General features: G+C 42.5%; 1 protein-coding gene across 2 annotated transcripts in view; it reads left to right on the top strand.

The window, feature by feature from the left end:
* Positions 1 to 2,633: 2,633 nt before the first annotated feature.
* Positions 2,634 to 13,293, top strand: part of SAMTOR (S-adenosylmethionine sensor upstream of mTORC1) — an 83,670-nt gene continuing 73,010 nt past the window's right edge. The window contains exon 1 of one of the 2 annotated variants that reach the window (XM_085653175.1): positions 2,634 to 2,864. In XM_085653175.1, the coding sequence (XP_085509301.1) occupies positions 2,699 to 2,864 (166 nt within the window). In that variant the 5' untranslated portion in view covers positions 2,634 to 2,698. The remainder of the gene's footprint in view (positions 2,865 to 13,293) is intronic. The other variant, XM_085653176.1, reaches the window with a different exon arrangement.

Raw genomic sequence — 13,293 nt, 5'->3', positions numbered from 1 at the left:
ATATAAACTAAAATTCAATAGTGTCTTGGCTACAGCCACTTTCCTAGTGCTTAATTTGTAACCAAAGAGGTGCCGGGGCTTTTATCATGTTGAAGCTTTACAGAGCAGGTTTGAATGGTTAGCCTGCCTAACACAGAGCACAGAAACCCTACAAATGGGGAGGACATGTTGTTTAAAGGCCAAAACTGCTACATGCCACACACTGATGCACGCCACACACTGCTGCATGCCGCTGCACACCACACACTGCTGCACGCCACACACTGATGCACGCGTAACACTGCTACACGCCACACACTGCTGCACACCACACACTGCTGCACGCCACACACTGCTGCACGCCACACACTGCTGCATGCCACACACTGCTGCATGCCGCCACACACTGCTGCACGCCGCACACTGCTGCACGCCACACACTGCTGCATGCCGCCACACACTGCTGCATGCCGCCACACACTGCTGCATGCCACCACACACTGCTGCACGCCACACACTGCAGCACGCCACACACTGCTGCAAGCCACACACTGCTGCATGACGCTGCACGCCACACACTGCTGCCCGCCGCACACTGCTGCCCGCCGCACACTGCTGCCCGCCGCACACTGCTGCACGCCGCACACTGCCCACATCTGCTGCACGCCGCACAATGCTGCACGCCGCACACTACTGCACTCCCCACACTGCTTTTATGCGAGTTTATGCTACTGACATTGTAAATGACAATGCCTTTTGTTTGTTTTAAGACCAAAACATAAATAAAAGGAATTGTAATTTTACAATGCCAATAGCTCAAACTCTTATAATTGCGAGACCTATTGCATTGCAAATGCTTGTTATGATTGGCTGACACTGAGAGTGGCGGTCTGTCCGACACTGTCTGCTGTCCTCTAGGACAAGCTTCATTCATACCATCTCATAGGCCCCGTGCTTTTCTGGCCTCTGTGTCATCTTTGACAGTTGATGAAACTGTGACCTCCCTCTTGGTCTCCATGGGCGCCCTTCAGTTTTCTGGAGATCTCTGGAGTTGTTCCGGGCCACCACCCAGCAGCGTTCTCACTCTGTAGGATGTATAGCTTGAGGTTGCGTAGCAGCACTGTACCTCTCTTTACGGTCTTTCCAGTAGTTTTGTGGCCAACGATGTGTAGACTTCCAGTGAAGCTCTTGTTATCTTCAAATGCTTTACACAGGCTGGAGTTGAGCTTTGACTTCACATACGCTAAGCTTCGATGCTGCACTTCAACAGAGGCATACGTGGCACGCATGCGCAGACTGCTGGACCACAGCAAACTTTCTGGGAGAGCACTGTCAATCTTTGGGTTACTTATCCCTTATCTAGTCGCCAGTTGTAACATCCCCTCCCCCCCCCCGCCTGGGTACCCACTAATGACTATGCCACACAGCTTAGTAGAAAACGTCTTTATTCTTCTGCGTATAACCGCAACCTTATCATTCTAAACCTGCGTTCACTTCGCTATGCCCTAACGCTTGCGTCACAGTTCCCAGGAGGCCATCACAAGCCGACAGGTTCCATCATTGATAACTCACACAACACTACGTGATTCCTCTCCAGAGTCCACCCAGAACAACAAGGGTCTTAAGAGCGCATAACATCAATATTTTACACTTGTGATCATGCACGTTATAAATTCTCCCTTTTGTTCTGAACCCCTTGGCTGCGGCAGGAATTCCGCCGCAGCACTGGGGGGGGTTTGGGGGCAGCGCGGTGGCGCTGTGCTCATGACGGAGCCACTCCATCATGAGCCACGGTTGAGCTGTGCTCATGACGGAGTGGTTCCATCATGACTCCGCCCACTGCGCTAATCGCCCGCACAGGCGGGGAATCAGCGCAGCGTGGGAGGAGCGGCGGCCAACGGCCGCAGCATGACGGAACCACTCCGTCATGAGCGCTGAAGGGGTTAAACTATCATTAGTACCCCCTAACCCCCACCGATGTCTCCTAAATAAATGGTTTCGGTAATAATTTTTTTCAATTTTCAGTATTGCACTTGGCGAATAAAACGAATAGTTTTAGGTAAAGGGTGGCAAATTCACAATCATGTTTTAGATGTAGGTTAAATGTGAGCATTTTGTGGGTTTGCTTTGCTTGAAGGTGGGTCAATGTACTTAATGGCTGGCAATTTTTGTTTTAATTTCAGCAAGGCCTAACGATCTCTTCATCCTTGCTGTTCTGGAAGGTTAACACTTCGGACTTTTCCCGAGAGGCAGTTGCATTTTTGCAACGAGCATTTTTTTTTTGGTTTATTCAGAAAAAAGGCTGCTCCGTGCTAGGATATCATTCTAGATAATTTGCTGACAGAACAGCTGAGTGGAGGGAAGAGAGACGGGCATTGTTGCACAAGGTTACAGAAATAATAATTCCCGATTTCAGCAAAGCGCGATTACGAGCTGTCACCATTCTTCTATTTACCCTGTCTCCGTCGGTCGCCTCTACTGGCGCTTATTTGTTGGGCATGGGCAACTACCAGTAGCATTATACATGACACTTGACAGAGACAAAATCCGCCTTGGAGACAGAGGTCCATCTCATTTTTTATTGGCTCAGACCCTTTTCCGTTTCCGCCCAGCTTCCTAGTGTTGCAGCCTATGAGAGTTGTTTTTACCAGTGACGTAATACGTGCCGGCAGCCCCGGCGCTGCTCTGTGGAGGAGGAGTGGTCTCAGCACCCTGAACCATGGAGCGGGCCGCACAATCTCAAGCCACCTGGGGCCCTAGTAGTCCAGGGCCTCCTGCTGCGTGGGCAGATGCTCCTCCTCATCGACAACGAAAGCTGGAGCAGGAGAAGTTATCCGGGGTTGTAAAGAGTGTCCACCGCCGTCTGCGCAAGAAATACCGTGAAGGTAAGGAGGTGGGGCTATCAAATGGAGGTGGGACTGTGATCAGGAGACTGTAACTAAGAATTAGCGGAGAAGAGTTGTCGGGTCTAGAAGCAGTGAGCGAAGAGGCTGGTGTTACTGGATCTGTTGAGAAAATAATATTTCTGAGGGTCAGGGGAGAAGTTGTCTGGGTTAGAGGAAGTAAGCGATATATATAGGCAGGCAAGACCAGTAGCAGGGAAATATGCTGAACTTTATTGTAGGTAACAACCAAGGTAGTGTCCCCATAGGCTAGCCCAGCCGTAACTCACTATCGGAACATTTCACAGAATATATGTCTGACATCAAGCAGACTTTTGGCGAGGTTCTATACAAGCCAAAGCTACAACATGTTGTATTAGTGTCCTAAAACACTGTGTTTTTGAGGTGGTTGATGGGGAGAATGTAATTACCCGAGGCCCTTCACAGTGGTGTGTGGAGGAAGTGATGTCGCAGTCTTATCCTATCCTTTCCCCACGCTTAATAGAGTACAGGCCGATTTCTACCGAAAACTGAGATAACTGCACTTTACCATACATAATATATGGATCTGCACATATGTACAAAATATTATTAATATCTAAACCAAACATACACTTTTTGAAGTGTCCTAGCACCCGATTTTCTGAAGTGTACTTTATTTTTCAGCATAAAGTAGTTTTTTTCGGTATTATGAGCAGTTTTGGAAGTCTAGATTTATCGCTGTCATGGCATAATTTTCCTGAAGAGTTATCCTTCTATTGTGCCGCCGATGAGGTTTTAAGATGGATTAAGTTAGAATTTTTGGGTGAGTGCCACATTTTTAGGAATGTATGGTAAAAGTGTATATATCATTAAATAGGTAGAGTATAGTTTAATAGTACATGTTTTTTGTTTAAAAAATAATTACTGCAAAAGTCAAAGGTTAAAGTGAAGTTGTAGTTAGGTAAGGAAATAATACAAAAATTATGTTCAAAATCCAGAAAAATACTGAACTTCACCAGTTATACTTTATTGACCTAATTATAACTTATGCCCCCACCGTGCACTGCTTATAACCTCATATGTTACACCACTCATGACCTGTTAAATGACATAATTGATTCCATCACTGATAACATCATCCAAGCTATTGCTCAGCAAATAGAAACAGTTTAGTACTGGAGAAAAGTCTGCTTTTTGCAACCAGTACTTCACTAAAGCAAGGTAGATGCTGAGCAAATCTAGTGTGAGTTGCAGTTGTACTTGTCAGATAGGTAGTGCCTTAATTCTTAGGCCTGTTACTAAATTATGCAAGAAATACTAAAGCTTCTCCCTACAATACGTTAATCTCCTGTCTGCTGATGTTAAAGAGTTGTCATGTAGTACTATGGGATATTTCTGTTAAAATTGGAGTCGTATAAAGTACAGATATATATTTTCAAAAGTAAAGTGAAAAACCTGGGATCTTGCTGAATATATAATGTATGGGTCCGTCTCACAGTATGATTATAAGCATCGTTAAAATGGTGTACACTATTCTGCTCATTTCAGGAGCATGTACAAACAATTTTTTACATACTACGGAGGGTTGTCCATAAAGAGCCTGGAAGTGTATGCCTTATAATTGGCTAATATATTGAAGTGAGGTTGTTGCCTTAAAATTTGATGTGCGGTGAGATACTTCACATTTCATTAAATTAAATATGAACCAAACTGTGTTTTTGAACGGTATTTAAGGTTTAACATGTTGCTGAAAGCATTAATGTCTACAGAGCCACTACATTTCTTACGTACCTCAATATCAGTAAAAAAAAAAGGGCATAATATCAACTTAATTAGGTTGTTTTTACGGATATGCTTGATGTTGTGCTTATTCCTCTTGTTGTGAAATGATAAACCCATTAGTACTACAGATGTTATGGAAAAGTGGGTCTGAGTGTGTCTTGTTGAATAGCTTCTAATATGAAAAGTTTATAGCAAACTGTTTAGTCTTTTGGATGATGTGATCAGTGATATTCCATGAGTATATCATTTAACATTTCATGAATGAATGTCTGAGGTTTTTGATCATATTCACCCAACTCCCTCACTGAGCATAGCTCTATGCCATGTGTGGTTTGCTGCAGGGCCTGGCCATCGTCACTGTGCCCAATCCCTCTTGGACAGCCAACACCCCACCGTGCTTGGACAACCCATTGTAGGTGTCTAACAACCCACTGACCTCACCCCAGATTTTTTATGTTTCTAAAATGTTTGGTGCTGTGGTACCAAAGTCCTGAAATGGCGGCAGCAGTATTTATGTTCCTGTTGGGGCCAGCTAATCAGATTGCTCTGTCCCGTGAGTATTGATTAGTCTACACTAGCTTTTGGATGGGGAGCTATGTTGGAAAATGTGCCCTTTCTGTAGGGTCTCCTTGGATTAGTTTTGCCTTTTGTGGAACCCTATTTTTGATAGCTATAAAATCCTGCACTTTACCCCTTTTAATCATTGATAAGTGTTCTTGCTTCTCCTTTTGACACAATGAAATTGCTATACACTTGATTGGTTTATTTAAGTTACCTATATATCCCTAGTATATGATACCAAGGTATACCCAGGGCCTGTAGGTTGAATGTCACAAGTTGACTGCAGCACCCTTTGTGCCATTCCATTACAGTGACAATGCAGTCTTGGCACCGGTAGCCTGGCTGTTTAGTTTATTGTTTAGGTTATAGTTTATAAAGCACCTGAATCACCCCGCCAGGGGTATCTCTGCGCTAAGGAACTGCTTTCGTCCAGCCAGAGAAAAGGAACAGATTAGAACAATGCAGGCTTAAGGAGCCTACGGAACTGCAGGTTTTAACTGCAAACAGGACCTGTCAAAATAAATCCCTTTGATAGGCCTAAAACCCTCCTTTTAAATATTAATGTCACACGTAAGCCTGCCATTAAGCCATTAAAAGTAGGACACGTAAAAGTTTAAAGCTAAACATGTCTTTACAGTGAAAATGCCCTCAAGCTATTTTCACTAGAAGGATTTGTTGTTTGATCTATATGACCGCATTAGCATATAGTATTAGGTTTAATAGGTGTGATCTCCATGTAGGAAATAGCTACTAGTTTAATTTTTGAACTTTTTGAAATATTTATTACAAGCACAATTCACTGGTGAAGTCAAAATGCTAATTCATATTTTGGAAGGATGACTTTTAAAAAGTCACATTCACCCTTCCTGAAGTCTTTGGAAGCTAAATCCTGCATTTTGCTCTCTCCCCTCTACCAGCCAGTAATTAGAATTTTGGTGGGCGTGTATGAGGTGTGAATATGCTCCCAGGACAGAGACAAAAGGCCTTGGATGTGGGGAGGTGGTGTTGTGCCCTTGACAGGATGGCTTGTGGCTGGACCTAAAGACTTGATTAATTTCAAAGAGGTCTAACCTGTCACAAGCATAGGTAGGTAACACTCATGCCTGCATCCTTTTATTGTCTCCTCTCACTTCCACACCGGCCTCTTTCATGGGGGGCTTTTGCTGACATCAGTGTCAGACCCTGTTGGAGTGTCCAGACCTGCTTAACAGGTCTGCAGGTTTTTTTCATATGACGTTTGGGGTGAACTTCAAATTCGCATCTACTGTTCCCCATATTGAAGTTTTATCATTTAGGTGTCATTTTGGTTTTTTTAAATGTTACTCCATTTTTCTAAATTTGATTTGAGATTTTTATTGTTTTGCATTTCAACTTTATTACTGTTCTAGTACGGCATAAAAACTGTACTATTGCCTCTAAGTTAAGCCTGTCTGTCCTGTGCCATTGCTACCAGGGGGTTGAGCTCAGACTTATTTAGGGTACTTTAGTGGTTCACCCTAAAAAGAGTTTGGTTATTACCTGAAGTGGGTAATTATCACCCCCCAACTAATACTTACATTTCATACAATATATGGATAGTTTCCACAGTGCTGTATAGGAAGTGGTGTCTGTAAAACAATATTACTGTAGTTATTCTATAAATCTGTTTTTCCCTTGTTCATTTTAAGCTGTCCATAACCCACACCTTTACAAATTAATTCAATATACAGTAGGTAAAAAGTGCACCAAATGTTCTTAGATGGAGTATATATTTCTCCCACTATCCCACTTTTGTCGTTTATATCTAAATTGTGGCACTTGTGAAACAATTGTCCCTGAAACATTATATCATTTCTTTTTCCATTCCATGCAGGTGAGGTAATGTTTATTTTTCCAGTGTTCTGAAATCAACATTCTTACTACTAACATTCTAGTGTAACATAGTGTTATTGTAGCTTCTTGCATTCATAGTCATTAGGTTGATACCTGCTACAGCTATTTTCCAATATGAACTTATAAATTGTATTTCTCCGTTGCCACCTTTAAATCCATTTACACCATTGACCAGAAGCTTCTCAGCATAGGACATTCATCGAATATATGTTCCTATAAATTTGACATGAAGAGCATCTTTCGCTGGAATGGGGTAAGCCTTATGAATTCTCTCTGGCTTCCAATATTCAATATATATATACAGAAGCATTGGATTTGTTCTCAAGTGGATCCAGTTAAAGCTTTATGTGTTAATTGGTGAACATGCCCCTCCTTATCTAAGCTTGTCTCTAGACCTGCTAGCCTTTAGCCATTTTCCTCATCTGCCTCATAGGCAGAGAGATGTAAACTAAGCTAAACTGTAGTACAAATTGGAAATATAGCCTATTGTTCTTTTCTAATAACATTATTCTTTAGGAATTTTATCTAATCCTCAGCATGGCCTCCCCACCAACTCTGTGGATGGAGATGTTTAAAAGAAGAAAAAAAAAGCTCTTGGAGGGATGCTGTTCTCAACTACCAGCTCATAGATTGATTTAAACTCCCCTCCCCGTATCAGATGGCCCAAAGTCACTATGCTGCTTTCAGTTCAAGGCTGAAAGGCCATGCTTGTAATTTGTTTTGGGAATTCAGGATTTTTTTGTAATGGTATTTATATGTCTATTCCACAGGCAGATTTTAGCATGCTCCCTGAAAGCTTCCCATATTTTACAGAGATGCACCACCATCTTAAATTAGGATTTTTTTTTTTAATAAACCTTAATATTCAGAAATTTAAGTAGAAATCCTTGCAGTTTGTATTCTCCTATCATTCATACCCAATTGTTGTCATGCCTTGTAGCTGGCTTGGGTAGTAGCAGTTGCTGAAAAAACCTTCCTGCATCTGCAAAACAGTATCCTTCAAAATCTGGCAGTTCAGATCTTCCTTCTGCCAGAGAGTGACATAGTTGTAATTTACTAATTTAGGAGTCTTACCACCCCAGATGAATCTTTCTGCCATTGTGTATACAGGTATTACAAGAAAAGGAATGTTGGTAAGACTGACTGACTGACAGTTTAAGAAGATTCATAATTCCCACAATCATGAGAGGTAGTCTCTTCCAGGATTATAACTGTATTGTGGTCTATAATTTAAATCATATAGCTTATCGTGATCTATTGAGAGAATCACTCGCAGGTATTTAAATACTCCGAAACACATGTCCTTTTTGAAAGACCATAGGAAGTTAGGTGTTCTGCTTGGTCTAATAATATTTTTTTACAGACTATTTTATTAAACAGTAATGCAAGATACAATGCACATTCAAGTACATTGTCACTGCACCTGAAAATAAGTTAAATTTACATCAGTACAGTAACTTTGACAATGAAGAATATTATGTCCATCAAACTTTCATTCGTTTTTATAAACCCAAACACCCCCTTTCACACCTGCCCCAAACTGTCCCATAGAGAGAAAATCATAAATAAAGAAAGAAAAAGCACATTAGCGAGATTGCTTCTTTCTGGACCGTTCAGTACCTTAGTCGCTTCATTTTTACCACAGTTCTGGATTGTGCCTTCTATTCTGGTAAACCATCTAGTTTGATGTGCCATGTTTTTGATGGGACTACACCATAAATAACCTTATTTATTGCTTTTCCAAGTTAATTTGATTTGAGTCCAAGTATAACACCAAGTCCTCGTCATAGAGACCGATCTTGGCTGTGTCTGGGGTTCATCCTGGACTCTCAACTTCTTTCTTCTCTAGCATCATAATTGCCAATGGTCTATATACAATGTAAAGAGAAGAAACGACAGTGGGCAGTTCTGTCTGGTACTTTTAGCAATACATAGTTCTTCTGAGGCCAACACATACATGTACACAACTGCCAACACTCCTTCATATGGAACAGCTTTTGATGTAGTGAACTGGGCAGGTGTTCCTGAATTATCCAATCCCACACATGAGAACTTCAAGTTCTTCCAGATTAAATACATTCTGTGTGTCCAAACAATTGCAGTCATCTGTCTTATTTTCATTTGTTACAACCCCAAGTTGGTATTGCACGCCAATGGTCATCCTGGAATAAAATAGCTGAACCCAATCTCCTATCACTTATCCCAACCAGCCCAAAAGTAATTTCATTTATTAACTATTGAGAAGGGTGATATCTTGCCTCATCCGCTGAGTTGGGTTGGTTCCTTAGCTCCCAGTGACGCATTGCTCTGCCAGCTGTAGTCTTTGAAAGGTCCTCCTGTGATGTGTATGGCACTTTGTTCATCTCATTCAGTGGTTACGGTACTTTCACGGAGCGCACTGTTCCTCTTTGTTGAGGCCACTTATGTTTATCTCCTCTTCTGCTGGGGAAGAGTGGGGGCTGTCTCTGTTCCAGCCTTTTCTGTCAATGCCTGAGGCTCTCAGGCACCAGTCGCTCACCAGTCGGCTAGGCCCGCTCTCTCTATGAATTGTGCATCTGCCCTATAGCATTTCCGTTGCACTTCAGCTTCTACCTCCTCCGTTTTCCTTGGTCAAACAGAGACATTTGGCATCTGTTTTCCAAGGTGTGCCAAGGTTTTTTCTGACTAATTGGATATGCTTCAGTGCTACTGCAATGCAAACGAAATAATGGCTCTCGTAGGTATCATTCAAACCAACAGTGAAGGATATAAGTGGTTAAATAACCTGATGCATCTAATGCTATCTACATAAACTCAAGTTTCTAACCACCATAATGATTACAGTAATCATTTATCAAGTTCATTCAAAAGGTAATTGCAGGAAACAACCTTTTTCAAATTTACAAAATGCGATTCGGTAATTTGTTACCAAATCACATTTTGCATTTGAGGTTCAGTATTTGGAAGGGGCTTGTTTAAGGGTGTCTCACCCAAATATTTAATCGGTACGGTATTTATTATTGTTTTGTGCCCGAATTAAGGTCGCAACCCTGTAATACTTTACCGCCAGTTTAGAATTGGTGGTAACCCATATGCAAAAGAAAATGGGTCCCCAATGGGCCCCTTTCACTTGTGAATGTAAATAATAATATTTTTTAAGAGCAAGCACTGTGGTCCTACTGGCGATTGCCTGCTCTGAAAAAAAGAAACTTCAAGGTTTCAATATTTCTTTTTCAACGTATCCCATTTTCCTTTAGAGAAAACAGGCCGCATTTTCCAAAATAAAAAAAAGAGATGCTTTTTTTACAAAAAGTAATCACAGGAATGGTGGTCTGCTCACCTCACTAGGCCACCATCCCGGTGATGTTAGTTAATGTTAAATACTTTTATAAAGGGCACTGTTACCCTGCGGTTTCCTGGTGCTAGCTCCAAAGAATCAGGAAACAGAGGGCGGGGCCTAGTTGCTGAATAACCATGTTTTTAGACCCTTTCTGAATGTGAGCAGTCCAGGAGAAGAACAAATTAAGAGAGGCAACTTACTCCATGCCTTGGCTGTGCCAATGATAAAAAATATTCCTTCCCAATTCGACTTTTTTAAATCTAGGAACATTCAAGGTTCTTGTGCTAGAAGACCGGAGCGATCTATTGGTAATGCACCATGTGAATTTCTATCTAAAATGAACAGGGCCAGTATTATGACGAGCCTTGAAGGCTGTGCACAAGGATTTGAACTTGATTCTCTTCCTGACCGGTAGCCAGTGAAGTACTTGGATTACTAATTTAACGGAGCAGAATTTAGAAGTAACGGAGAGGAGTGTTGCAGCAGCATTTTGAAGCACCTGTAGCTTATTAAGATGTTGCTGCTGCATGTTAAGATACAGACTGTTTCAATAATCCAGCCTTGCTAGGGTAAGGGAGGACACAACAGTTTTTTGGGATGCTACAGGAATAAATCGTAGGATCTTTTTGATCCTCCTAAGAATGAAAAAAGTAGAGGTTGTCAGGGAATTGACCTGGCCTCCAAAGGAAAGTTTATTGTCCATGATAACTCCCAGGTTTGTAGCTTTCTTAACAGGAGTGAACAATGGACCCAATTCTGCTGGCCACCAATACTGGGACCTAAAGAAGGGATCATTGCCAAATAAAATCATTTCAGTTTTGTCAGAATTACATTTCATGCGGTTGTTTCACATCCATGAGGTGATGGGCAGCATTCAGTTATGAAAATTACTGGCAGTGTTTTTATCTTGGTTTGAGACTGAGATGACGATCCTGAGTGTCATCAGCGTATGATGTCAGGGTGAACCCAAAGGATCTATTTTGAGGTGCCAGCACTGTAACATAAATATTGAACATGGTCAGCTGATAGAGAAACCCTGGGGGACCCTACCAGGAAGAGTAAAGGGCTCAAACCAGGGATTCCAGTGCCACAGACTGTGTCCTCTCTGAGAGGAAAGAGCACATCAGGGTGAGGGCTACCTCCTGTGCTCCTATCGATGCTAAGCAGTCCAGCAGGAGGTTATGGTGGACCACATCAAAGGCTGTGGAGAGATCCAATAAGATCAGGGAAGCATTACCTCCAGAATATAAAGCCTCTTTGATTTCTTTAACTGATTTAATCTGGGCTGATTCGATGCTGTGGCCTCCTCCGAAGTCATATTGCGCTTCATCTAACACAATATTGTCCTAGATAAAAGAGGAGAGTTGGAGATTCGTGGTTTTTTGACCTATTTTGCTGACAAAGGAAGCCGGTAAATAGGCCGGAAATGTTTAGGGTCGTTAGGGTTAACATTGGGTTTCTTAAGCAAAGGTAGTATTAATGCCGTTTTCCAGGCCTTCGGAAAACACCCAGTTTTGAACAGTGTTGTCAGCTATTAGTTCAGGCACCAATTTAAAGATAGATACTGGGCATCCAGTGGGGATGCAGGCTTACCTGTGAGGATGTGGTCCATGACCTGGTTAGAGGAAAGAGGGACAAAATTGATAAATAAATACATTGATAAATTGATACTTGTATAGCGCACTACTCACCCGCAAGGGTCTCAAGGCGCTTGTACGAATACCGCTGTGGAACCCATCCTGGCTTTTCCTGTGAGGCGTCCACTCCTGGGCACCCCCAAGGTGGAGGCCAGGCATCCTTAGCGTTGTGGGGGCCGTTGTGGAGATTAAGCAAGCTATTGCCCAGAGTTGCAGAGTGGGACTCCATGATTGGAATGGCACCGAGGCGAGAATTATCAGGACCGTGGAATTTTTTTTAGCCCAAGACCCGCCGAGGCGAGGAATTGAACCCTGGTCCCGGGCTAGACCTCTGCATCAGGGTCTGCCGCTCTAATCATTGAGCCACACTTCTCCACAATTGGAGAAAGTAGGCTGGAGATGAGATGAAAGGAGGTCATCATCACCTGATCGGCTTTCGGGGGACTTCGGGTGAATGGCCGTAAACATCAAAGTAAATACGTTCTCCTTTATTCTGAAAATGCATAGCAATAGTATCGCACCATGACTGATTGCTGGAGACTTTGGTCGTTCTAGGAGGTGATTTCCTTAGTGTATTAAACAGTTCTTTGGTAAAATATGAAGCTTTTTCCATCACTAAAAATGCCTTGTAGGTAGCTAGGCAGGTTTTAGATCTTTCTTTCTCTAGACTGTCATAGGCTTTGCATCAAAGTGTCCTTGCCACTTACACATTTGTTTTTGTATTAGAAGGTCCTCGAAGTACCATGGTGCCAAGGGGAGAAGGCAACGAGAATATTTACGTGTCGCTGGTGCAACTGCAGTACCCGCTGCGTGAAGCCAACCTGTAAAGGTTGTGGTGGCAGTCTTAACAACATCAGAGTAAACAGGCTATAAAGAGGCAAGATGCTGCTGAAAAAGAAAAGGGTCGATTTTGTTCCAATACCGAGTCTTGATTTGCTTGGAAATGGTGTTCGTGATGGATGGGTTGGGAGAAAGAGCCAGGTTAAACTGAAACGCAGCGTGGTCGGACCTTGTAAGAGGCAATGATCCTTGAAAAGTGAGGAGCTGGTGATTTGAAATATTCCATCGGGCGTGTGTCCCGCATCATGAGTGGGTCACTGTACCAGTTGTGTTAAACCTGAACTATTTATCACGTCTAGGAGACGCACAGAATCAGGGTCTGTGACTGCTTCCAGATGGAAATAAAAATTGCCCAACAGGGTGAAATTGCTTGTACGCAGCCCATCTTCCAGGAGAGATCTTACTTTAATGATAAAAGGGGACCTTGTGCGTGGGGGCG

This window comes from Triturus cristatus, chromosome 4_1, assembly GCF_964204655.1.
Source record: "Triturus cristatus chromosome 4_1, aTriCri1.1, whole genome shotgun sequence".
Classification (NCBI taxonomy): domain Eukaryota; kingdom Metazoa; phylum Chordata; class Amphibia; order Caudata; family Salamandridae; genus Triturus; species Triturus cristatus.
Note: the sequence above shows the minus strand (reverse complement) of the source record. Positions and strands in the feature narration are given on the sequence as shown.